At 46.6% G+C, this 26,616-nt stretch overlaps 1 protein-coding gene across 1 annotated transcript; it reads right to left on the bottom strand.

The window, feature by feature from the left end:
* Positions 1-510: 510 nt before the first annotated feature.
* CCDC185 (coiled-coil domain containing 185) lies at positions 511-2,662 on the bottom strand. The gene has a single exon (XM_045010637.1). It carries the CDS (start codon positions 2,646-2,648, stop codon positions 723-725), a length of 1,926 nt encoding a protein of 641 aa, XP_044866572.1. The 5' UTR covers positions 2,649-2,662; the 3' UTR covers positions 511-722.
* Between the last annotated feature and the right edge of the window lie 23,954 nt (positions 2,663-26,616).

Below are 26,616 nucleotides of genomic sequence, written 5' to 3' on the forward strand. Positions count from 1 at the left end.
TATGGCTCACAGTGAGAACTAAGCGAGAACTCGACTGTATCCAAGCACTATCAGTCTCAAAATACCTGCATCCATAGATTGTTTAGATCTGGCATGATTCATGTTTAACATACTTATGTAATGGTTTCTCACCAAATATATGGTATGATCAGGGTATTTACTAAGTGCTTGAAGGCAGAAAAAAACAAGTTACTTAATATTTGTGGATGTTGCATTATTCAGTTCTTGGAATCTTGGAACCTAGACCTTTGTTATTATGGGTTTATGTAGCATTAATACTGTAAGGTGTTTTACAAATGCAGACTAAGACAAGGTATCTGCCCATGTTTTCACAGTGTGCCTGCAATTAGATAGCATTTGTGCTTTTTTAGGAACCTTTTCTGGATTCCATCAAGATCTACCTTCTACATTAATCAGTTAAATAGTATAGATTCCAGGTGACCCATTTTCAGTTTATAAACAGAATACAATTGCAAAATGGTGCACTTAAATAAACACTGCAATGCTTTAGGCCATAATCCTATTGAAGATGATCAGTACATTTGAGACACACCCAGGTTAAGGGTGAAACCATTTTAGTGTAATACAATGCAGCTAGACAAGCCACAAAATGAATGTATTGCAAGCCATCATTTTAGCACAAGAATGATTGCAATTTTTCTTTTTAAGTCTTACTAGATCCCTTTATGAAGTCTTGCATTGTGATGGACTTCTAAAGTCATCTAGTCAAATGAATGGCTGTTAATCAGTTCTCTCACTTTTTCTCTCAGGTCATAAGATGCTCTGGCTATTTTTCTAGAGTCTTCAACAGCAGCTTCCTTGTCCCTTAAAATTCTATTGCTTTTTTCATCTTTCCTTTTGATGGCTTCCTGAATTTCCTGTAGGTGACATTTTTCATCATCTTCAACTTTTTGTTTTCTAAAGTGGTGGTTCATTTCTTTTAAATAGTTACTTTCCTTGCTATGCTGTGCTTTGTCTTGGATATTTTTAGACATAATTTCTCGGGCTTGCTGGATCTTCATCTCCGCTATCTGCAGCAACATATTTTTACGCTTTCTTTTTTCTTCCTCAGTCTCTTTTGCTCTAAACTTGGCCAATAGGCCTTGTTCTTCATCCCTTAGAGATTTTTCTTTTAATTCTTTGTTCCTTTCTTCCATCAGCTGATCAAGGATTTCTTGAGATCTTTGAAGCTTTTGTTCTATAGAAAGCCTCTTATAAAGCTCATCGGCTTTGACTTGGTGATCCATTTGCGCTTTCAGGGGCCTGTGTCTGGTTTTTTCATATTGGTTCAGATCTTGACTCCTTTTCTTCCCCTCCATTTCTTTCAACAGTCTTTTTTCAAAGGCCTGCACCATTTTTTCCTTTAATAGATTATAGTTGTACTGCTTAGCATTCTTCTCAGCTAGTCTTTTCTCTCTCAGTTGCTTTTCTTGACAGCGTTTCCTGTACTCAGCCTGGACTTTAGTTCTTTCACGTTTTTCCTTCCGCCTCATTTCTTGCTCCTCGGCTACTTTTTCCCACTTCTTGTGCTGTGACATCATTTCTTTCTCTCTGGCCTTCAAAAGCTCTTGCTCTTCTAGCCTGAGCCTGGCTTTCCTGTGCTCTTTGTCCCTTTGCCACTTCTCCAGGCTTTCAGCAAGATGGTGCTGCCTTTCTTTTTCCAGTTTTGATTTGATCTTCTTCTCTCTCCCTCTCATCTTATCCCAGGCATCAGAGGTCTGCAGCTGCCTCTCTTTCAGATCCTGCTCCTCCCGATGCCTGGCCATCATCAGAGCTGCAATCTTTCGGTCCCTTTCAGGGATTAAGTCCTCATATCTCTTATCAGTTAGATCATGGACGCTGACCTGGGGCTCTCTCCTTCTTGACCTCGGGGGATGGTGGACGCGGTGTTTGTGGTAATTGTTTTCAGCCTGTGTACCCTCTTCATCCTCATCTTCATACTGTCTGGCAAAGGAGTGCATCAAGTCACTCAGGCTTGGGCTGCTCTCACACGCCTCCTGCCAGCCCTCGCTCTTGAGCTCTTTCTTCCCGGGCTTGCTGGGGGCGGCCTCCAGCTGGCAGGAGGAAGAGGAGGCGCAGGCGGAGAGGGGCTTGCTGGCCTCCGAGATGAAACCTGGGCCATACTCCCGGGTCCTCTGCACAGGGCTGGCCCACTGGTCCTCCCTGAGCGCCTCGTCCAGCCGGCTGCCCCGGCCCGAGGGGCTGCTGTCGTGGTGCCCCGGGCAGTCCCCGCGGAAGAGGCTGGTGCAGGAGGGGTCCAGGGAGGTCGCATACCCTTCCCGCGCCGGGGGCACATGGCGCTGCCAGGAGGAGGAGCGGCGTGACTGGTGGGGGACCCGGCTCTTCTGCCCCTTCCTCAGCCCCGCTTTCTGGTACGTCGGGGACGGGCAGCAGCCCCCTTCGCCGCCCGCCGTCTCCGGCTCCGAGCCGTACGGGTCCAGGTAGTGCGGCGGCGAGAAGCGGCCCGAGCGCGGCCGCGCCATCTCCGAGCCGGGCGCGGGGCAGCCGGGCTCAGCGCGGGGGAAGCTGCGGGGCGCGGGCGGCTTCTTGCTGCCTCTGTCACTCAGGGAGAGGCCCGCGGGGAAGCGCCCGCCGCTCTCGGCCCCGAGACACCGCCCCGGGCCTCGCCGCCGCCGCGGCTGCTGCATGGCCCGGCTCCTGCCCCGCGGCGCATCAGCACAGTGACCGCCGCGCCGCGTCACAATGGGCCAGCAGCTTTTAGCCCCGCGCCCGCCTCAACCCGCCACCCGCAGCCACCCCGCACCTGCCCCAGCCCACCACACACAGCCACCCCCTCCACCCAACTCAACCCGCCACACACACCCTGCACCTGTCCCAACACTGCCCCAGCGCATCACACACAGCCACCCCCTCCACCCAGCTCAACCCGCCACACACACCCTGCACCTGTCCCAACACTGCCCCAGCGCATCACACACAGCCACCCGCTCCACCCAGCTCAACCCGCCACACACACCCTGCACCTGTCCCAACACTGCCCCAGCCCACCACACACAGCCACCCGCTCCACCCAGCTCAACCCACCACACACACCCTGCACCTGTCCCAACACTGCCCCAGCCCACCACACACAGCCACCCCCTCCACCCAGCTCAACCCGCCACACACACCCTGCACCTGTCCCAACACTGCCCCAGCGCATCACACACAGCCACCCCCTCCACCCAGCTCAACCCACCACACACACCCTGCACCTGTCCCAACACTGCCCCAGCCCACCACACACAGCCACCCCCTCCACCCAGCTCAACCCACCACACACACCCTGCACCTGTCCCAACACTGCCCCAGCCCACCACACACAGCCACCCCCTCCACCCAGCTCAACCCGCCACACACACCCTGCACCTGTCCCAACACTGCCCCAGCCCACCACACACAGCCACCCCCTCCACCCAGCTCAACCCGCCACACACACCCTGCACCTGTCCCAACACTGCCCCAGCCCACCACACACAGCCACCCCCTCCACCCAGCTCAACCCGCCACACACACCCTGCACCTGTCCCAACACTGCCCCAGCCCACCACACACAGCCACCCCCTCCACCCAGCTCAACCCGCCACACACACCCTGCACCTGTCCCAACACTGCCCCAGCCCACCACACACAGCCACCCGCTCCCCCCCGCTCAACCCTCCACACACACCCTGCACCTGTCCCAACACTGCCCCAGCCCACCACACACAGCCACCTGCTCCACCCAGCTCAACCCGCCACACACACCCTGCACCTGTCCCAACACTGCCCCAGCCCACCACACACAGCCACCCGCTCCACCCAGCTCAACCCACCACACACACCCTGCACCTGTCCCAACACTGCCCCAGCCCACCACACACAGCCACCCCCTCCACCCAGCTCAACCCGCCACACACACCCTGCACCTGTCCCAACACTGCCCCAGCCCACCACACACAGCCACCCGCTCCACCCAGCTCAACCCGCCACACACACACTGCACCTGTCCCAACACTGCCCCAGCCACCACACACAGCCACCTGCTCCACCCAGCTCAACCCGCCACACACACCCTGCACCTGTCCCAACACTGCCCCAGCCCACCACACACAGCCACCCGCTCCACCCAGCTCAACCCGCCACACACACCCTGCACCTGTCCCAACACTGCCCCAGCCACCACACACAGCCACCCCCCTCTACCCAGCTCAACCCACCACACACACCCTGCACCTGTCCCAACACTGCCCCAGCCCACCACACACAGCCACCAGCTCAACCCGCCACACACACCCTGCACCTGTCCCAACACTGCCCCAGCCCACCACACACAGCCACCTGCTCCACCCAGCTCAACCCGCCACACACACCCTGCACCTGTCCCAACACTGCCCCAGCCCACCACACACAGCCACCCGCTCCACCCAGCTCAACCCGCCACACACACCCTGCACCTGTCCCAACACTGCCCCAGCCACCACACACAGCCACCCGCTCCACCCAGCTCAACCCGCCACACACACCCTGCACCTGTCCCAACACTTCCCCAGCCCACCACACACAGCCCCGCCTCCACCCAGCTCAACCCACCACACACACCCTGCACCTGTCCCAACACTGCCCCAGCCCACCACACACAGCCCCGCCTCCACCCAGCTCAACCCACCACACACACCCTGCACCTGTCCCAACACTGCCCCAGCCCACCACACACAGCCCCGCCTCCACCCACCACCCACAGCTTCCCCCACAGCGCCCACCTCAACCCACCACACACACCCTGCACCTGTCCCAACACTGCCCCAGCCCACCACACACAGCACCGCCTCCACCCACCACACACAGCTCCCCCCACAGCGCCCACCTCAACCCACCACAAACACCCTGCACCTGCCCCAACACTGCCCCAGCCCACCACACACAGCCCCCCCAGCACCAGTCTTAACCCACCATGCACAGCCACCTCGCACCTGCCACCGCACAGCTCATAGCACCTGCCCCAGCCCACCACACTCAGTCCCCCAGCACCTGCCCCAGCCCAGCACACACAGCTCCAGCCAGCACCTGCCCCAGCCCACCACACTCAGTCCCCCCCACACCTGCCCCACCCCACACAGCTCCAAGCACCTGCCTCAAACCACCACACAGACCCACTACCATCTTCTCCAACCCCACCAGCACCTGCTCCAGGCCCACCACACACAACCCTCGCACAAGCACCTGGTAACCCATCACACAGCCCCAGCACTTGCAAAACCATCAAACACAGTTATCCACCCACAGTAGCACCTGCCCAACCTTGCTGATGGTGATGGACCCGAAGGCATATTGGCTGCTGCATGACCCATTTTCTCCAACTATGTCCAGAGATGCCACGTATGCATCAATTACTGAAGCAATGCAGGAACATCTCTCCCCTAGCTCATTGATGAAAGCAGAATGATACTGGTTACATCAGTGACACCAGGGAAGTTTAGAGTCAGTAGCATATTTCATGGCTACTCAAAGGAAGTTGTCAAAGCACTGATAGCTTGAACAAACATTAAGTGATGCACTGCATGACCAATTTGCCTCTGGATTATGCAATGATCAGTATCAGTGATTACATTAAAAAACGGCTGAGTTGGAGTCTCTGAAATTTAGTATGAACTGAGAAGTTCACTTTCTGAACTGGTGAGACAGAAGATCATGGAATGAAAGAAATTTCCATGTGGCCATTGTGCATAAACTACACATGCTGAGAAGGATTGCAGGGCACGCCAGGTCATCTGCAAAAAGTGCCAGAAGAAAGGATACATCACTGTGACCTGTTGCACAGTTCAGTGACCACCACCACAGAGTAACCATCCATCCAAGAAGGCACCTATTAAGACTGAACGTAGGAAAGGACTGAAGTCAGGAATTCAGGAATGTGAAGACAGAGCTCTAGTGACACTGACCAAGACCTAGTACTGCCCATGTTATCAGGAGTCAGAGATGGAATCTGGGTGATACTCTTGATCAAGAGTTCCTACCAGAATGGGGGTTAATACTGGAGGTGCCATCTCCCTGATTTCTGTATCTACCTATTTCCAGACATTGTCACAAGTCCTTCTGAAAGAAATCTCTGTAGTTTTGAAGACTTGTATGTCTTGGGACTAACTTTTCTAAGGTATACTCCAAGTGAAAGTTCAATTCAATGGGCAATAAGATGTTTTACTTTCTTTCAGATACATATAAGGGTATCAACCATTATTTGGCAGATCTTGGCTTAAGCTAAGGTGAACAGAGATCAAGGTGATCAAAAAAGCACCTTGAAACTTTCAGAAAATACTGGACAGACATGTCAAATATTTGAAAAAGAACTTGGGACAGATAAGTAATGTATCCATGAAGGTCACTATTGAGTCTGACAGGCAGTCAAAATATTGCAAGCCCAATTGTGCCTTATGCTCTGAAGCCTCTGGTGCAAGCTGATTTGAACCATTTAATGAACACCAGAGTCTTGTCACCAATTTCACATAGTGAATTGGTTACATTCATCAAACGATCAAGAAGGATGGCCCAGTCCAAATTTGTGGAGCTATGAAAGCGACACGGAATCCATTTTATATTCAGACCAGTATCCATTATCTTGTATTGAAGATTTGTTTGCTTCTCTCAGTGGTGGACAGTGTTTCAATAAATTGGATTTGCTCGATTCACACCTACAAATGGAGATTGATCCAGCATCTTGCAACTGTCTCACAATCATTGTGCAAAAAGGCTTATTTTGGTACAACAGGAGGCTTTTAGGTAGCACATTTGTACGTGCTGTGTTCCAGAAAGCAATGGATGAGATTTGAAGAGACTGAATGGAGTTTGCAGCTATTTGGATCACATCCTTATTACATAAAAGGATCAAGAGGATCATCTTTGGAAGACCATGGACTGAGTACATTGATGCAAATGTGAGGTTTTTCAAATATTCAGTTGAATACTTTAGACATGTAATTGATGCTATGAGCTTAAGGAAATTATTAGAGAAAGAGAAGGCAGTTCTTGAAGTGCCCTCTCCAGAGAATGTCACAGTTACATTCATTCTTAGGACTGCTTTACTACTACAGTAAATTTCTCCTTATTTTGATGCCTTTACATGAACTGTTACAAGCAAAGAAAAAATGGAAATGGACTAAAGGATGTAAGTGTGTATAGAAGGACTCAAAAGAAGCTGACATCAGCTGAAGTTCTTACGCACTTTGATGCCTTGCTACCATTGCAATTGGCTTGTGATGCTTCACTATATGGAGTGGGTGCAGTTCTTTTTCACATTTTCCCTTATGGCGTTTAGAAACCTCTTGCCTTTGCTTCATGAACACTCACTGCCCCTGAGAAGAACTATGTGCACATAGAGTGAGAAGCTCTCAGCATTATCTTCAGAATTGGGAAGTTCATACCTATCCTTAAGGTAGACATTTTACTTTGCTGATAGGTCATCACCCTTTACTTTCAATTTTTAGACTGAAACGTGGTATTCTATTATTAGCTGCTGCTCGTATGCAATTATGAGGATCGCTACTTTGAGATCATTCCTATATTGTTCAATTCGTTAAAGAGACTCTGTGCAGCAGTGTTAATGGGCAGTCACCCCCAAAATTTGAACACATTGTTTTATATCAATTTGATAGCAATATATAACCTAGCTCAGACATCTACAAAGGAACCACTAAGGATGATGTGCTTTCTCTTGTGACGGGAATGGTATTACAGGATACAGTGTTGAATCATAAGAAATTCCCAGTTGACACAATTCATGTCATGCAATCATGATACACAGATAATTCATTTTGACATCTTATGGGGAATGCAAGAAATCATTCTGAAATCACTTCAATCTCAGGTTTTAGAAGCTCTTCACAACGGTCCTTTTGGCATTGCAAGGATGAAGGCCATAACCTGGAGTTAGGTCCTCTCAATATCTTTGTTGAAGTGCTGCACTACTTGTTGGCAAATGCAGCATGATTCTGGCCCAGCTCATCTACACCCTTGGTTGTAGCCTCAGTGTCCTTGGACACGCATTCACATGGACTCTGCTGGATCTTTAGGAGATTATGTTTTTGGTCATAGTCAACACCCATTCAGAATGTCCAGACGTTTAAATGATTTCTGCTGCAAAGACAATTGGACATCTTTGTACCTTGTTTAGCCAATTTGGTTTACCATTACAGTTGGAGAGTGACGTACCTCATTTCTGTTCTAAAGAATTTCAGAAGTTCCTAGTTTCAAATGGAATTCAGCGCCAGTACTCTGCTCCTTACTCTCCTGCTATGAACAGACTAACAGAACTCTTTGTAAAAACACTTGAGTCAGTTGCCTTAAGACCTAGCAAGTCTATTTTGAGCCATCAGCAGAAACAGGACCATTTCTTGCTTGTCTACAGAAACACACCACATGCTACTCTCCTGGAGTGACCTGCAATTCTTTTCTTGAAGCAATCTTTGCATATCTGTTGGGACTTGCACCATCCTGATATGACACTGTCATAAACAGATCAGGGTTAAGGTCTCTTTTCCCTGGAAAGGGTTAACAAGCTCAGTAACCTGAGAAACACCTGACCAGAGGACCAATCAAGGGACAGGATAATTTCAAATCTCTGTGGAGGGAAGCCTTTGTCTGTGTTCCTTGTTGGCTCTGAGTTCTCTTTTTGGATCTAAGAGAGGCCAGACATGTCTCCAAGTTCTCCTGGAGTAGTTCCTACTATTTAATAGTGAGTATTAATTAAAAAGGCGGATTAGTCTTATAATTTGATTTCTACATTTGCAATTGTGTGTTTGCAGAAGGAAATTCTTTATTCCTGTTTGCTGTTACTTTGCTTTTACTGAGAAAGAAAGGAGGGGGGATTCTCTCCAGAGATTGATAAGTTTAGACCCTGTGTATTGTTCCATCTTGGTTACAGAGACAGTGACTTTCTTTTTTATTCTTTAATCAATCTTTTCTATAAAGGACTTGGTTGATTTTTCCTTGGGTGGATTCTCAGGGAAAGGGGAGGAGGGAGGTATCCCTCTGTAGTTGGATTCCGGTATCTCTCCTAGGAAAAGGAAGCAGGGGAGAATGGTTTATTTCTCCTAGGTGTAAGAACTCCATGGATTTGGGGCTCTTGGGATCCCCAAGGATTTTGGGGAAGGACTGTGTCCCAATCCACGTACCTGATTGGGTGGTGGCAGCTTTTACCAGATCTAAACTAGGATTTTAGTTTAGAGGGAAACCAAGGCAGGTCCCCATTTTGGAACCCAACAGCTCTAAGTGGGGGTGAGACCTATGACAGACACATGGACCACCTGCAGTCTTGGCAAGTACCAGAGTCCAGGGATGTTAAAGTAGGACTTTCTATTCCTCCAATTGAACCTCCTTCCATTACAACTCATAATTTTGATGTGGTAGGAGAAATTTTGGTACCAGATCCAATTGATTCCTTACCACCAACTGTTCCTGTTCAGGACACTGCCACACCACCATCCCAAGAGAGTGAGAACTATTTGTGTGCCTGTGCTTCTAGGTTTTTAGTTAGTGAGTTGCTGTTCCAGAGCAGACAAATCCTTGCAATTTAAAAGTCTCTGGTAGTCCACTTGCAACTTTTAGTTAGGTTATACAGTCTTAGTGTTTAGCCATGTAACCAATAAATTATATGTATTTGGAAAGTTTTTATAAGTAGGTTTGGAGGAATGTGATGCCCTGTCCTTTTAAATGTTTTAGCACTTTCCCCTCCCCAATGCAAAGCCTCACTTTCGTGTTAGTTTCAATTTTGCAGCTAGAACAATAAAGTGAATAGAAACAGGTATGTGCTGTATCTCCTTCTCTGCTGAGTCCAAACATAACATGCAGAATTCCTCCTTTGGCCACACTTCAGCTCTCTGACTGTATACTGTCAGTGCAGGCTACAACTGACTGTTTTGTGCTTGTATGATGCCAACATAGCTGCTTCTCCATCAGAGGTCACTCTGCAGCACCTCCAAAATTTTGTCTGCAGCACCTCCAAAATTGCAGCTGCCTCCTCCTTTTGTTTTGATGTTTTGTTGCTTACTCCCCCTCTCTTGCTGGCCGGCCCATGCTACTCCTGCAGCAAAAGCAGCACCCTAGCACCTTGTTTCTAGGTGAACCTCTTTTCTTTTGTTCTTGTTCAGGCAGTGAGAATACTGGACACTCATGGGATAGAAGATCTTCATTGCCATTGTTATAGTTGGACCCAGCAGAGAAGGAAATAAGGGGAGCTGATTTAAACACAACTATGTCTATCTGCTGTGGTGACTCTTATTATTCTGGCAATAAACTGGAACAAATGAAAGTCAGGCTCTGCAGAGTTCTTTGAAAGGGGCAGAACATCCACAAAGATGAGGACTGTATGTTGGAATTTACTTGTTTTCTTGGTTCATTTGAGAGTCTGTGTAGTGAGAAGAGCATTGGGGTGCTAAGCTCTTAGTGGCCAGTTAGGGTGACCAGACAGCAAGTGTGAAAAATCAGGATGGGGGTGGGGGGTAATAGGAGCCTATATAAGAAAAAGAGCCAAAAATCAGGACTGTCCCTATAAAATTGGGACATCTGGTCACCCTATGGCCAGTGTTTTTAAAGGAGGCAGGAGGCAGTGTTTGAATTAGCTGAAGGCTTTTTTAACTTCACATTCTCATTCCAAAGTACAGTGAGAAGCAGATTAGACATCATGAAGCTGTGGATGACTGACCAGGTTATCAGTCTATAGTTAAGGGGCACAACTTTTGTTACAAACCCCAATTGGAAAAGGCCACATTTTTACATATATTTCTATCAGTGAGCCATTTTAAAATATATTTTAATAATATTAGAATATTTGGTTTTGCTCTGTATTGACAGTCACTGCACTGTACGTATTTCACTGTGTTTTAACATTCTCAAACTTTGACTTTATTTCCTATTTTCTTTACTCAAAGAAGCCTGGGTATAATCAGAAATCTGTGCTGATTTGTAATTGTGCATTAACTTTAGACTCACCTTTTAGGCCATTTGGACACTACATGCCTACATCAAAACTTTGACTGGGTTTACTTATATAATGTCCTGTTTAAAGTATGACTTGAAAACTGCTGCTTTCTGGGTTACACTGGTATGTCTCTTATTCGTGCAATTTGTTATGTGTAGAAAACTCAAGTGAACAGTATCACATATTCATCACCCTGCCTTGTGTATGTACAACACTCTCATCTGGTAGCAGATAGAATGTTTCATAATAAACTGATTTCTAGTCACTCTTTAAAGTGACAGATAATTTGCTCTTTGGGTTATTATTTAGCATCTGTTAGACATAATGTACTTGAGAGCATAGAGCATGTACAGAATAATGTAAATGAAAGCAGACAGCCTTCTAAAAAATGTCCCAGTTCATAAAATGAATTATGAAAATGCAACCTATGCAAATGAATTACTGAAAGGACCAATTGCATTGTATAGATTTCAGTAAAAGTCACACACGAACAGGTGAAGGAAAAATAAACTACTTCTGTTAGGCATAGATATTAGAAAGTTTTTTTTTCCCCCAAAAATTTGATAAAGCCTTTATAAATACAATATACTCCTTCTTATCCAAATAGCATGGGGAACAATCAGCTTAGGCGCTGCAAGCCTGGGAGGTGGGAGAAGTGAAGCAGCAATGGCATGCTCTGGGAGGAGGCGGAGCAGGGGTGAGCTGGGGCGGGGAGTGCCCCCACACACTTGCTGCAGGCGGCCCTCCTCTCGCCCCCCTGTCCCAGCTCCCACCGCCTAAATGCCGGCGGTGACCGGGGTGGCCGAAGATCCGGCCGCCGCAGTTGCTGCCAAAGAAAATGCCGCCCCCCAAATCCTAGTGTCCTAGGCGATGGCCTAGGTCGCCTAATAGGTTGCACCGGCGCTGTCCAAATCCCTTCCTTGTTCCCCAGCATGGGATATATGCTGCAGAGGGCGTGTATCCTGTGCTGGTGGACAAGGAAGGGATTCAGATAATGCAGAGGTTTGGATAGGGTTTTCGGGTAAATGGGATTATACTATAGAATCATAGAACTGGAAGGGACCTCGAGAGGTCATCTAGTCCAGTCCCCTGCTCTCATGTCAGGACTAAGTATTATCTAGACCATCCTTGACAGGTGTTTGTTTAACCTGTTCTTAAAAATCTCCAGTGATGGAGATTCGACAACCTCCCTAGGCAATTTATTCCAGTGCTGAACTACCCTGACAGTAAGGAATTTTTTCCTAATGTCCAGCCTAAACAGACCTTGCTACAATTTAAGCCCATTGCTTCTTGTCCTATCCTTAGAGGTTAAGGAAATCAATTTTTCTCCATCCTCCTTGTAACAATCTTTTATGTGCTTGCAAACCATTATCATGTCCCCTCTGTCTTCTCTTCTCCAGAATAGGCAAACCACATTCTTTTAATCTTCCCTCATAGGTCATTTTCTAGACCTTTAATAATTTTTGGTGTTCTTCTCTGGATTTTCTCCAATTTGTCCACATCTTTCCTGAAATGTGGCACCCAGAACAGGACACAATATTCAGCTGAGGTCTAATCAGTGTGGAGTAAAGTGGAAGAATTACTTCTCATGTCTTGCTTACAACATTCCTGCTAATACATCCTAGAATGATGTTTGCATTGTTGCAACAGTGTTATACTGTTGACTCATATTTAGTTTGAGTGTAGATCAAAGTAATGGTTAGATGTATAACAGTATATTGGGTGTTTAAACTTCATGAAAACTATGAGATGTTATTTGCATTGTTTTTACTTATCTGTTCCTGTTATAATGTAATAAACATTTTCATTGTGTATACCCTTGTAACTAAATAACCCATCAAAGAAATTTTGTGAAATGATAATATCAAAGCAATTGGCCATTATATATGATAGTCAAAAGACAAGCCCATGTGAGTAGCTTGTCAACTTATTCTGTCAAAAGAAGCTATAAATATGGATTCAAAGAAAGATCTTATGTCTCTTAACTATTTGGACTCTTACAGAGAAGTGCACCAGATGCAAAGTGGAGATCCCCAGAGACTGTCTGGTTACCTTAAAAGACTTTTGGGAAACTGTTTTTGGTGTAAGATCCAAAGTACCAGTTGATTTAGGGTAAGTGACTGGTCTCTTGGGACTGAAAGAAACCTGATACGGTATTATTTTTTGGTAAAAGTGGCCTTTTATCACAAAGTTCAGTTTGTCTGAGTGGCAAGATAGTCTGGAGAGTCTAAGGGGACTGTCTGTGACTCAATGTAAGACTGGTACAGTGATCCAGGAGTTCACACTTGTTACTGGCTTGGTGAAATTTAATAGTCCACCATGAGGTAGGCACTCACAGTTGTGATCCATTCCAGACAGCATGACAGGTCCCATACACTGGGGACCTAAAAGACATGTATAGGAGCATGGTCAGCTATAACAATAGTACCAATGCCACCATCAGAGATAGAATCATCAAGAAATAGTCCAATTTTGGATATGTTGAATGAGCTGCAGAAAAAAACCCCTGTAATCTCTGGCTGTAGGATTACCCAGCCTCCACACATCTTGTACACCTAAGTCAGCCATGTATGTATGAAGTATTATTATTTTTATATGAAGGTGGAGAAGATTTATCAATGACTGGGTCTAGAGCTTTGTAAAGTCTCAAACTATAGTAGGATGGTGGCCCATTTCATTTATGCTCAATGTTATGAAAAAATATGGGATCATCCTGGTTTGGCCCATAAAGATTGGCAAATGATTTCAGAATTGCCAATTTCTGCCTTGAGACCAGTAAATCTGTCCTCACTGTCAGACCTCAGAATATTAACTTTAAACTTTTTATTAGTATAGCAATGCCCCTCACTTTAGAATTAAAGCAACTAGAAATTGTGAGGCCAACCCAATCTCTATTCAGTTTAGAAGTTTCAAGTTTTGCCTGCCATGCTCCAGAAGAGGAGGGCTCCTATCTCAGACTGAGAAAGTGGGACAATCAGCGAGTTATCTTAAGTGCCTATACACAAATGCAAGAAGCATGGGAAACAAGCAGGGAGAACTGGAAGTCCAGGCACAGTCAAGGAACTATGATCTGATTGGAATAATAGAGACTTGGTGGGATAACTCACATTGGGGGGAGGGATAGCTCAGTGGTTTGAGCATTGGCCTGCTAAACCCAGGGTTGTGAGTTCAATCCTTGAGGGGGCCATTTAGGGAACTGGGGTAAAAATCTGTCTGGGAATTGGTCCTGCTTTGAGCAGGGGGTTGGACTAGATGACCTCCTGAGGTCCCTTCCAACCCTGATCTTCTATGATTCTATGATTCTATGATACATGACTGGAGTACTGTCATGGATGGATATAAACTGTTCAGGAAGGACAGGCAGGGCAGAAAAGGTGTGGGAGTGGCACTGATTGTAAAAGAGCAATATGACTGCTCAGAGCTCCGGTATGAAACTACAGAAAAACCTGAGTCTCTGGATTAAGTTTAGAAGTGTGAGCAACAAGGGTGATGTCGTGGTGAGAGTCTGCTATAGACCACCAGACCAGGGGGATGAGGTGGACGAGGCTTTCTTCCGGCAAGTAGCAGTGTTGGGATCAAGGAGACGCGGAGTCAAGAGGTTTGTTAAGCAGGCGTCCCGAGCTCCCTTGAGCTGGGTTTTTATTAGTAATTAGAACAAAGAGCATGAGATCATAGTTACTTGTAACATATTGATTGGTTCACCCATAGCCATCTCCCTTTGTGCAATATATCATAATTGGTGAAGGGGCTACGTGAGCTATTGGAGGGGCTACGTGCGCTATTGCCTAGTCTGTGCTTAATCAATAACCTGAGCATTGCTTTACCTTAAGCCAGGAGTAAATGTAATAAATATGTGTGTGGTTTGCCAGCACAGCATGTTTCACTACATCTCCCCCTTTTTGTTTTTAAGCAATTTGCAGGCATAATGAATGCTCTGTTTTGTATTAAGTCGTTGCCAAGGGCAGCCGTGGACAAATAGGCTAATAAGTGAAGGAATACACTGTAATATGCAGCAACAAACTATTAATCCTGCAGCTATAATAACAACAACATATGCAAACATTTGCTTTAGCCAGGATAGGTCTGGCAGCCATCCTTGTATGGTCGAACGTATCGTGCAGGTACCCAGAGCGGGCCGCTTGGTGTTGATACAGCTGCGTAACCGCGCCCCCAGGTGATTAGTGGCACAGGTCCGCTCCACTCCGGGCCAGGTAGCTGACGATAGGTTACCTTTGGAGCAGGAAGAACTTCGGTCGTCTGATAATGCCGTTGTGCCCTGGTGAAAAATTGAGAATTGAAAGGTAATAGATTTAAATGATTGAGTGTAAACAGTACTTGAGCCAGCCATTCTTCCTTTTCTGTCAGGCTGCCGGGGACAATTCCCCCTTTTTGTTTTTGCCGCAGGAGGGCAGTTTTTAATGTGCGATTAGCTCGTTCTACAATGGCTTGTCCTTGGGAATTGTATGGGATGCCAAAGGTATGCGTGATTCCCCATCGCGTGCAGAACGCTGCCATCGCTGAAGAGCAATAGGCTGGGCCGTTGTCAGTTTTTAAAGCTGATGGCTTTCCCATCACTGCAAAGGAACGAATGAGGTGATTACAGACGTGTTTGGCTTTTTCCCCTTTTTGTGGCGTTGCCCATATATAGCCAGAATAAGTGTCTATGACTACATGCAAATGGGACCAGGGAGCTAATGGTGGGAACCGAGTGACGTCCATTTGCCACAATTGGTTTGCACCTAGCCCCCGAGGATTTACCCCGATAGCGGGTCCTGCGAGGTTTCCAGTACACTCAGGGCACTGCTGAATAATCGCTTGTGCATCAGATAGTGGTATGGAAAATTGCTTGGCCAATGCCCTAGCATTTTGGTGATGTAAGGAGTGACTTTCCATAGGAGAGCAGGGGAAAGCCTTTAAGGCGTTATCAGCATAGGCATTGCCTGGCGAGATTTCTCCAGGGAAAGGCTGATGACTTCTAACATGTGCGATAAAAAATAGATGTCGTCGGTGACGTAATATCAGTTGTAGGGAAAGAAATAAACCAAGCAAATTATTATCCAAAGATGCAGTAACACAACTAGAAGCAATATTACTAACAACATTGGCAGCATACAAACTGTCTGTTATGAGGTTAACTGGTTGATCAGAAAATGTGTTAAAGGCAAGAATTAACGCAGCTAGCTCCGCACGCTGAGGAGAGCGTTGCGGTAAGGTAAACTGGGATTTCCACTGGTCATTTTTCTTCCAAGCAACCACCCCTCTGGAGGGGCCACCATCGGTGAAAATGGTAAGAGCTTCTGTTATGGGAACGGGAGATACCAAGTAGAATACTTTCAGTGGAATATGCTGAGCAACTTGGAGACGAGGATCCTTGGGAGTATGGTAAGTTACGGACCCAACATAATTGGCTAGGGCTATTTGCACCTCCTCCGAGTGCATACATGCAACTTCCCAGGTGGCGATGGGGATGGGGATAATAATGTTTACTAAATCCATGGCAAACAAGTTTAGTGCTCGATTGCGTCCTTTAGTGATTAATTGAGCAAACATTCCAGACAATGGGACGAGTGTGTTTTTGTGTGTGTGGGGTAAATACATCCACTCGAGGATAAATTCTCTCTCACTTGTATGTTGAAGTAATGCCCCCATGAATTGCTTAGTGTCCCCAAGAATGATTAAGGACGGGGGCACGTCAGGTACTGCTCTATCTACCCACCTTTCTGCCATGGCTTCGTTGACCTTATGCACTACCTCCCGTTGTTCGTTTGTTAGTGATATTATGTCTCCCGGTTGCTTTCCTAATTTTAGGGCATTAAACAGTGGAGTTAGCATAGAAGTGGGAATCTTGTAATACGGTCTTATCCAATTTATGGATCCCAGAATTTTGCTGTAGTACTACATATGTTAATTTGTTTGGCAAGGTAAGTTTTGGAAGTATGGGCATGGAGTATGCTGCAAGCATTTTATGACCTAAATATTGAAAAGGTTCGGATTCCTGTATTTTTTCCGGGGCTACTACCAGACCCGATTGACTTAAGATATCCGTTAACTCACTTTTCCATGTGGTGGGTAGGGGCCTACCGGCTATTAAGATATCATCCATATAATGGTATACAAGTAGCTTTTTGAACTTATTTCTGAAAGGTTGAAGAGCAGTGTTTACAAAATACTGACACATGGTAGGGCTATTTAACATGCCCTGGGGTAACACTTTCCAATGATAACGTGTTGTGGGTTGGGCGTTGTTCAGGACTGGCACTGTGAATGCAAAATACTTTCTATCCTTTTCCTGTAACGGTATTGTAAAGAAACAATCCTTTAAATCAATTATCGCTACCTGGTAGTCATAAGGGATTAAATTTGGATTGGGGAGGCCACACTGCAGGGGGCCCATTGGTTCTAGTATTTTATTAATTTCCCGCAAATCGTGAAGGAGCCTCCATTTTCCTGATTTTTTCTTAATTACAAAAACAGGAGTATTGTACGGGCTTGTAGTATGCTCAATGTGTTCATCTTTCAATTGTTGCTCAACTAATTGCTGCAAAGCTTCCAATTTGTCTTTAGGTAATGGCCATTGTTCTACCCAGACTGGTTTATCAGTTTTCCACTGTAACGGAAGAGCCTGAGGCTTACTCATCTTCCAAAACCAGTTTTGCCCCTATCTGTTCTAACAAATCTCTTCCCCAAATGTTAAACTGTAAAGGCAATATGCAGGGTTGAATATATGCTATTATGGGACCTTGTTCCTGGGATTTTACCGGTAACCATTGAGAGCTCTTTTTAGATGCTTGGCTTCCTCCTACCCCAAATACCGCAGGGGCTATCTCAGAGGGCCATTTAGGTTCCCAATCCTTTTCAGCTATGACAGAAACATCCGCCCCTGTGTCCAACAAACCGGTCAGCCACTTACCTTGGAGGTTATACTTACGTTGAGGTTTGTGCAGGGATATTCGGTGTACCAACGCCGCCACCTGTGGGTGAAAGGAAGAGTCGCTGTCGCCTTCAGTACGGGTGGATCCAAAGCCTCCTGTACGTGTTACCTGTGATTTTCTCCAGGGAGCTCATATGGCAACAGTATCATTTGTGCCCAGGAGTCCCCTCGTCTTAAAGTAAAAGGCAGGTGACTTCAATACTGAACATATATTTTTCCCTGATAATCAGCATCAATCACTCCTGGAACTACCATAATTCCTTGTTTACTTGCTGATGACCGAGGGAGTATAATGCCCACCGTCCCTTCAGGAAGGGGCCCTTTTAATTGAGTAGGCATTAAAAGAACTTCCCCCGGTAAGAATGAGGATTTTTCTTCTTGATTATACAAGTCTATTCCAGCACTGCCAGTCGTTGCCGGTTGTGCTCTAGTCAATTCTTCCGCCCCCATTGTTTTTCCAGGGCCCGGGGAGGGCCCGGTTATTGGTTTCCCTGCCCCAGTCCTGATCGACATTGATTTGCCCAATGATACCCCTTGTTGCATTTAGGACATTTTTTGGAGGGCCTACCCCCTTCCTGGGGTCTTCCTTTATGTGCTCCCCCTCCGGGTGCCCTACACTGGCTTTTAAAGTGACCCGGTTTTTTGCAATTAAAACAATTTCCCGTGGGTTTATTACCTTGTCTTATAGCCCCCGCCAAAAGAGCCATAGCATGGGTTTGACTACCGACATCTGCGCAAGCCTGAATCATGTCCGCTAAAGTGTATGAGGGGCGATGTATTATAGATTGCAGTACCTTCTTGCAATCAGCATTAGCTTGCTCATAGGCCAGTCGCCGTAAAAGCTCTGTCTGTGCCTCCTCGTTATCAACCTGCCGCTGTACTGCTTCCTTGAGCCTATCTATGAACTGCGGATACGGCTCTGTAGGCTGCTGCCGGGTGGCTGTGAAAGACCTAGTCGGTTTCCCACTTACGGGAACCCTTCTGAAAGCTCTCATAACACTAAGTTTAGTACGAATATATGTGTCTGGGTCTAACTCCAACTGTCCCTCTATAGTGCTAAATTGGCCTGCTCCATAAATCTGGTCAGGCGTGGCAGCTGGGGTTGAGTATCCTACAGCAGCTAACCTAAACTCACTGTCCCACACCATATACTGGGCGGGGGTCAGCACCATACGAAATAAGTCTTTCCAATCTTGTGGAGCCATAATGTAGCCATTTCCAATTCCTTCTAAGATGCCTGCCACGAAATTAGACCTGATGCCTGTCTCTGTGATAGCTTTTCTCACCTCCCTCAGTACTGTATACGGTAGCGCCGTCCACTCTCTGGCGGCATTGCCCTGTGCATCGACTCCTGCCGCTATAGGCATTAACATGGGCAACTCTCCCTCCCACTGATGTTCTTCCTCCAAACTCAATTCCCCCGTCTCACGCGCCAACGCAACCGCCGCCCGGACGCAGCCCCCACGATTCCCCCGGAAACAAGGCTGATCAGTTCCTTTATTAACGGAGGGATCCGAGGGCTGCTGCCCCGTATCCGACACCTCAGGCGCTGGTGGTAGCACCCGTGGGTACGGAGGCGGTGTCGTCAGCGCGAGAAGCGGGGCGGCAGTGAGAGACGCCTGTGGCCCCAGTTTTCCCACTGCCTCAGTACAGCGCTGCCACATGAGCAGGTGCTGTACTGCTGCTCTCGGTGTCTCAAAGAGCTGTGTTCCTATCTTTTGCCAATCTGCTTGCTGCAGGGACCCCTCTTCGGGATACCAGGGGCATTGACATTCTATTTCCTTAACAAAATCCTCTACATGCCGCAGCGTAACCGCTGGGCAACCGCTCCCCTCAATGAGCTTAAATAATTCCTTAGCATGAGCCTTTTGTGGCACTGATAAATCGCTCCCCATACTCACGAGTGGCTGTTTCCAGCGGGTGCACCTAGACTATTCCAGTCGGATGAGCAGGGGTCCTCGGGATCCGGTGTATCACGTCGGGGTCACCAGATGTTGGGATCAAGGAGACGCGGAGTCAAGAGGTTTGTTAAGCAGGCGTCCCAAGCTCCCTTGAGCTGGGTTTTTATTAGTAATTAGAACAAAGAGCATGAGATCATAGTTACTTGTAACATATTGATTGGTTCACCCATAGCCATCTCCCTTTGTGCAATATATCATAATTGGTGAAGGGGCTACGTGAGCTATTGGAGGGGCTACGTGCGCTATTGCCTAGTCTGTGCTTAATCAATAACCTGAGCATTGCTTTACCTTAAGCCAGGAGTAAATGTAATAAATATGTGTGTGGTTTGCCAGCACAGCATGTTTCACTACATAGCAGAAGTTACTAGATCGCAGGCCCTGGTTCTCATGGGAGACTTTAATCACCCTGATATCTGCTGGGAGAGCAATACAGTGGTGCACAGACAATCCAGGAAGTTTTTGGAAAGTATAGGGGACAATTTCCTGGTCCAAGTGCTGGAGGAACCAATTAGGGGCAGAGCTCTTCTTGACCTGCTGCTCACAAACAGAGAAGAGTTAGTAGGGGAAGCAAAAGTGGATGGGAATCTGGGAGGCAGTGACCATGAGATGGTAGAGTTCGGGATCCTGACACAAGGAAGAAAGGAGAGCAGCAGAATATGGACCCTGGACTTCAGAAAAGCAGACTTTGACTCCCTCAGGGAACTGATGGGCAGGATCCCCTGGGAAAATAACATGAGGGGGAAAGGAGTCCAGATGAGCTGGCTGTATTTTAAAGAATCCTTATTGAGGTTGCATGAAAAAACCATCCCGATGTGTAGAAAGAATAGTAAATATGGCAAGCGACCAGCTTGGCTTAACAGTGAAATCCTTGCTGATCTTAAATGCAAAAAAGAAGCTTACAAGAAGTGGAAGACTGGACAAATGACCAGGGAGGAGTATAAAAATATTGCTCAGGCATGCAGGAGTGAAGTCAGGAAGGCCAAATCACACTTGGAGTTGCAGCTAGCAAGAGATGTTAAGAGTAACAAGAAAGGTTTCTTCAGGTATGTTAGCAAGAAGAAGAAAGTCAAGAAAAGTGTGGGCCCCTTACTGAATGAGGGAGGCAACCTAGTGACAGAGGATGTGGAAAAAGCTAATGTACTCAATGATTTTTTTGCCTCTGTCTTCACGAACAAGGTCAGTTCCCAGACTGCTGCACTGGGCAGCACAGCATGGGGAGTAGGCGACCAGCCCTCTGTGGAGAAAGAAGTGGTTCAGGACTATGTAGAAAAACTGGACGAGCACAAGTCCATGTGGCCGGATACAGTGTATCCGAGGGTGCTAAAGGAGTTGGTGGATGTGATTGCAGAGCCATTGGCCATTATCTTGGAAAACTCATGGCAAACGGGGGAGGTCCCAGATGACTGGAACAAGGCTAATGTAGTTCCCATCTTTAAAAAAGGGAAGAAGGAGGATCTGGAGAACTACAGGCCAGTTAGCCTCACCTCAATCTCTGGAAAAATCATGGAGCAGGTCCTCAAGGAATCAATTCTGAAGCACTTAGAGTGGAAAGTGATCAGGAGCAGTCAGCATGGATTCACCAAGGGCAAGTCATGCCTGACTAACCTAATTGCTTTCTATGAGGAGTTAACTGGCTCTGTGGATGAGGGGAAAGCAGTGGATGTTCTATTCCTTGACTTTAGCAAAGCTTTTGATACGGTCTCCCACAGTATTCTTGCCAGCAAGTTAAAGAAGTATGGGCTGGATGAATGGACTATAAGGTGGATAGAAAGCTGGCTAGATCGTCGGGCTCAACGGGTAGTGATCAAAGGCTCCATGTCTAGTTGGCAGCCGGTTTCAAGCGGAGTGCCCCAAGGGTCAGTCCTGGGGCTGGTTTTGTTCAATATCTTCATTAATGATCTGGAGTATGGCGTGGACTACACTCTTAGCAAGTTTGCAGATGATACTAAACTGGGAGGAGTGGTAGATACGCTGGAGGGTAGGGATAGGATACAGAGGGACCTAGACAAATTAGAGGACTGGGCCAAAAGAAACCTGATGAGGTTCAACAAGGACAAGTGCAGAGTCCTGCACTTAGGACGGAAGAATCCCATTCACTGTTGCAGACTAGGGACCGAATGGCTAGGAAGCAATTCTGCAGAAAAGGACCTAGGGGTTACAGTGGACGAGAAGTTGGATATGAGTCAACAGTGTGCCCTTGTTGCCAAGAAGGCTAACGGCTTTTTGGGCTGTATAAGTAGGGGCATTGCCAGCAGATTGAGGAACGTGATCATTCCCCTCTATTCGGCATTGGTGAGGCCTCATCTGGAGTACTGTGTCCAGTTTGGGCCCCACACTACAAGAAGGATGTGGAAAAATTGGAAAGAGTCCAGCAGAGGGCAACAAAAATGATTAGGGGGATGGAGCACATGACTTATAAGGAGAGGCTGAGGGAACTGGGATTGTTTAGTCTGCAGATGAGAAGAATGAGGGGGGATTTGATAGCTGCTTTCAACTACCTGAAGGGGGGTTCCAAAGAGGATGGATCTAGACTGTTCTCAGTGGTACCTGATGACAGAACAAGGAGTAATGGTCTCAAGTTGCAGTGGGGGAGGTTTAGGTTGGATATTAGGGAAAACACTTTCACTCGGAGAGTGGTGAAGCACTGGAATGGGTTACCTAGGGAGTTGGTGGAATCTCCTTCCTTAGAGGTTTTTAAGGTCAGGCTTGACAAAGCCCTGGCTGGGATGATTTAGTTGGGAATTGGTCCTGCTTTGAGCAGGGGGTTGGACTAGATGACCTCTTGAGGTCCCTTCCAACCCTGATATTCTGTGATTCTGTGAGACAACTATGTCAACATGCTCTTTTTTAAGCACTGAGTATATTTTTCCCTTTTTAATAAGGTTATTAAAACTCTTTATATTTCAGGAGATGCATTTAATTATCAGGGCCATCATTGTTAAAATATACTGGATAAAGTTGCTTTGTGAATAAATGAGAAACTGCAAATTTTCCTGTGCAGCATACAGTTCATGTATAGCTAAGCAGCAAAAGTTATATAATCCAGGGATAGGGTGTCACTTCTCAGTACATATTCTGCAGGAGAGAGAAGGAAATTGAGCATGGAAGGGTAACAAGAAGGGGACAGAAATAAGTTTAAAAAAAAGTGGAAAAGATAGTGGAGTGAGAAATGTACATTAGTGACATACAATCAGAAATAATCTATGTAAAACAGTTCAAAAGTACACACTTGACACCCAGAGGAGGTGGCTGGATCAGGTGAAATTTGGAGATCACCACATCCCCTTGGGTCCCAAACATTTACATTTATAGTAATTACCTATTACCAATACTTCCTTCATAGGTTAGTCCATAAGGAAGCACCACTAATAAAGCAATGATATAAAATTAACTAATCAACTGAAAGATTTTACATAGATGTTCCTTTCTCATGAGTTAAGGCAATAGGAAGTAAATTGATAACCCTTCAACCCCAATGAGAGAGAGGGGAGAAAAAAAAACTAGCCTCAATATCAACTGGTGGCCATCAACTTGTTTAGACAGGTGCTTGATCCTGGTCTTTTCCATTGATGAGAGTTACAAACAATTTATGGTCTGTTATCAGTTTAAACTAATCCAATCCACACAGATATTTGTAAAAGTTCTTCCATGCCCATGTACTTGCCAGGCACGCATTTTCAATCTGTACATATCACTTTTCTGCTTCCGTGAGTGTGCAAGAGCAAAATGCAACTGGCTTCCACTCAGAGTCATGTTGTTGCAACAATATACTACCTAGGCCACAGCTGTGTGCATCCACACTTTCCATTGTGGGTTTGTTAACATCATAGTACTTGAGAACTGGAGCTGTTGAGATCATTTTTTCATTTTTGAAGGCAATGTCTTGATTTGGGCCTCATAATCAATGTGTATTGGACTTTAAACAGTTTGCTGTGGTTTTGTCACTGTAGAAAGGTCTTGTAGGTATCAACCAAGGTAATTTACCATCCCCAATACACATGTCCATTCTGGTATATCCATTGGTGCATTCAATTCTCAAATTGCTTTTATTTTCTTAAGGTAGGACTGATTCCATCTTTATTGTCTGTCCCCAAAACTTGGAAAACAAGGAAAAGTGTGTTCAGTCCAAACTGACTGATTAGGCTGAGGACTTTGAGAGTTTTATTCGGTTCTTCCATCAAAAACTCTCATCAAAATATCAAAAACTCATCAAAAACTACAACTCCATTTGTGTTTGTCAATAGTTCTGCCATCTTTGTTTGCAAAATTTCAGGTGCAGTGGTAATCCTAAAATGTAATATTTAAAAGCAAAATCTCCCAAACAAAGGGTGTGATAAATGTCAATTTAGCACTTTTTGGCTAAAGGAATGTTCTAAAATCCGCTCACTGCCTTCAGCTTGGAGAATACTGTAGCTCCTTTCACTCTGGGGGAAGAGGGGAAGCCTTCCAGTGTTGGGAGGTGTAATGGTGTCAGCACCCACCTCTCACAGGTGCCCTCTGTCTGGCTGATACATGTCTGCAATCACTCAGTTTTGAATGGGGCTGGCACCTGCTTTCTGGTCAGGTGTGACCCTGCTTTTCTTTCAGTTTTTAAATAGGGTGACACCTGCCTCTCGTGAGCATCCCCTGAGCTGATGGTTGTTCGGCAGGTTTTCAGCAACTCAGCCCTCCAGCTGAGTCACACACACTGTCATCCCTTCCGGGGTATACAGTCTCCAGTTTTTTCGTGTGGCCCTGGTATGGGGCAATAGCACCAAGGCTTCCTTCCTGGTGGCATTGCCTTCTTTAACAGCCCACCAGGGACCCATCTCAGTTGGTGTCCTTTTGGCAACCCTTGCCTGGGCTCAGTCTTGAACCAGACCAGCAGGGCCCATCATGGTACCCTCACCTGGTCTGGCTAGGTTCTGGGCTCAGTTGCCTGGGCTCAGTATGCCTGTAATGACCTGTCCATGATCCTGCTACTCTTGCAGCCAGACAGTACCCAGTCTTCTGCAGCCTTCCTTGGTCTCAGTCCTACCTGCAGTGAGCTGTCCATGGTCCTGCTGTTCTGCTAGGCCCCCAGTCTTTGAGCTCCACACAGCAACTGACTGCTCTGCCTCTGCTGCTACCTTTATATGGCACCTTCTGGCCCCTGATTGGTCACTCCAGTAAGCCCCTCTTCAGGAAAGCAGCCACTCTAGGCTGCCTGGAGGACTTCTCCTCTGCTCATTTCTGGGGCAGGATAAGGCAGGGCCATGGAGAGACAACGATGAGGGAATTTAGACCTCGTCTGAGAAATGTGGGAAGAATAGTCACCTCATGCCAATAATGTGGTACAGTATATCCTTAACCTGAGAGAGAAGCTGAAAGCTTTAGGTTCATTTGCCAAAGAGAACCTCTTACATGCCCAGAGCATCCAAGAAGCAGCCGATAATAAAAAGGCCTGCCATTGGGTGTTTCAACCCAGAGATTGAGTTCTCACTATTGCCCAGCTCAGAATCAAAGCTGCTACCCTGCTCACAAGGGCCATATTAAACAATACAACATGTGAGGCTGGGGAATTATGAAATCCAACAACCAGACAGACTTTAGCAAATCTACCATGTGACTCTTTTAAAGCCGCAGAAGGGTAAAAAAAGCCTGTTTATAGCCCCCTACCTGCCAGAACCTGAATTAGGCCTGCAGGCCACTGGAGCACTGAAGCTGAGAATGGTCAAAATCATAAGCAACCTAATTCCAGAACAAAGGGCACAGGCCCAGCAATTGATAGCTGCTTTCTCCACAGCATTCTCTACCCAATCTGGGCAAACCTATTTTATTGCCCATGATATCCAGACCAAACCTGGACATGGGGTCAGAAAACCAATGGTCCCGGCTCCAGAAATTGAGGGAAACTGAGGCAATAGCTCCAATCAGTGTTTAGAGCTGGAAGTAATTAAGAGTTGTTTAGCAACTGAAGAAGCCGAATAGTACCGATCCTAAGACCGATGGGACCACCCATTTTTGCATACATTTCAGAAAAGTCAATGCCATATTAACAATGAGGAGTCTGATGGCACCTTAAAGACTAACAGATTTACTTGGGCATAAGCTTTCGTGGGTAAAAAACCCACTTCTTCAGATGCACGGAGTGAAAATTACAGATACAGGCATATATAGAGGCACATGAAGAGAAGGGAGTAACTTTACAAGTGGAGAACCAATGTTGAAGGCCAATTTAGTCAGAGTGGATGTGGTCCACTCCCAATAATTGATGAGAAGGTGCCATGCCTGGATGAGGAAGAAAAAGAAAGAATCTGGTTCAGTTCAGGAGTGACTGGTGAAGAGGCAGGATGCAATTCTTCCCTTCTGCATAAGAGGAGCTTTAATACAAGCCTGACAGTGGGAACAGCCACCGTGGGAGAAACACTATGCCTCTGACTGGGAAAGACAGTTGAAGAGACTGGATAACACCCAGTAGTGGGTGGACTTCACTATTTACTTTGAGGTCATTGTGGGTCCATACCCCTCCAGTCTTCCACACATTCCCTCTCCTGCCAAGGGGTAAAGGTTATAGAAGAGCCCAACAAACACAAGGGATAGAGACTTTCTCCATGACTCTGACCCCCTGAGAAACCTGCAGCCATGGCAGGACACTGAAAAGGTACACAAGGGGGTGCCACTCCAGGAAGCCATTACGGTTCAGTTTATCTAAGTTACTTGTGTGGTCCCCTTTACTATAGTATCCGAGTACTTCGCAGGGATGTTGTGAGGTAACAAAATACTATTATCTCCATTACAAAGATAGGGAACAG

The sequence above is a fragment of the Mauremys mutica genome, chromosome 3 (assembly GCF_020497125.1).
Source record: "Mauremys mutica isolate MM-2020 ecotype Southern chromosome 3, ASM2049712v1, whole genome shotgun sequence".
NCBI classification, from domain to species: domain Eukaryota; kingdom Metazoa; phylum Chordata; order Testudines; family Geoemydidae; genus Mauremys; species Mauremys mutica.

Bases quoted from the DNA above. Each gene is read 5' to 3' on its own strand.
- CCDC185 (XM_045010637.1), bottom strand. From the start codon at position 2,648: ATGCAGCAGCCGCGGCGGCGGCGAGGCCCGGGGCGGTGTCTCGGGGCC.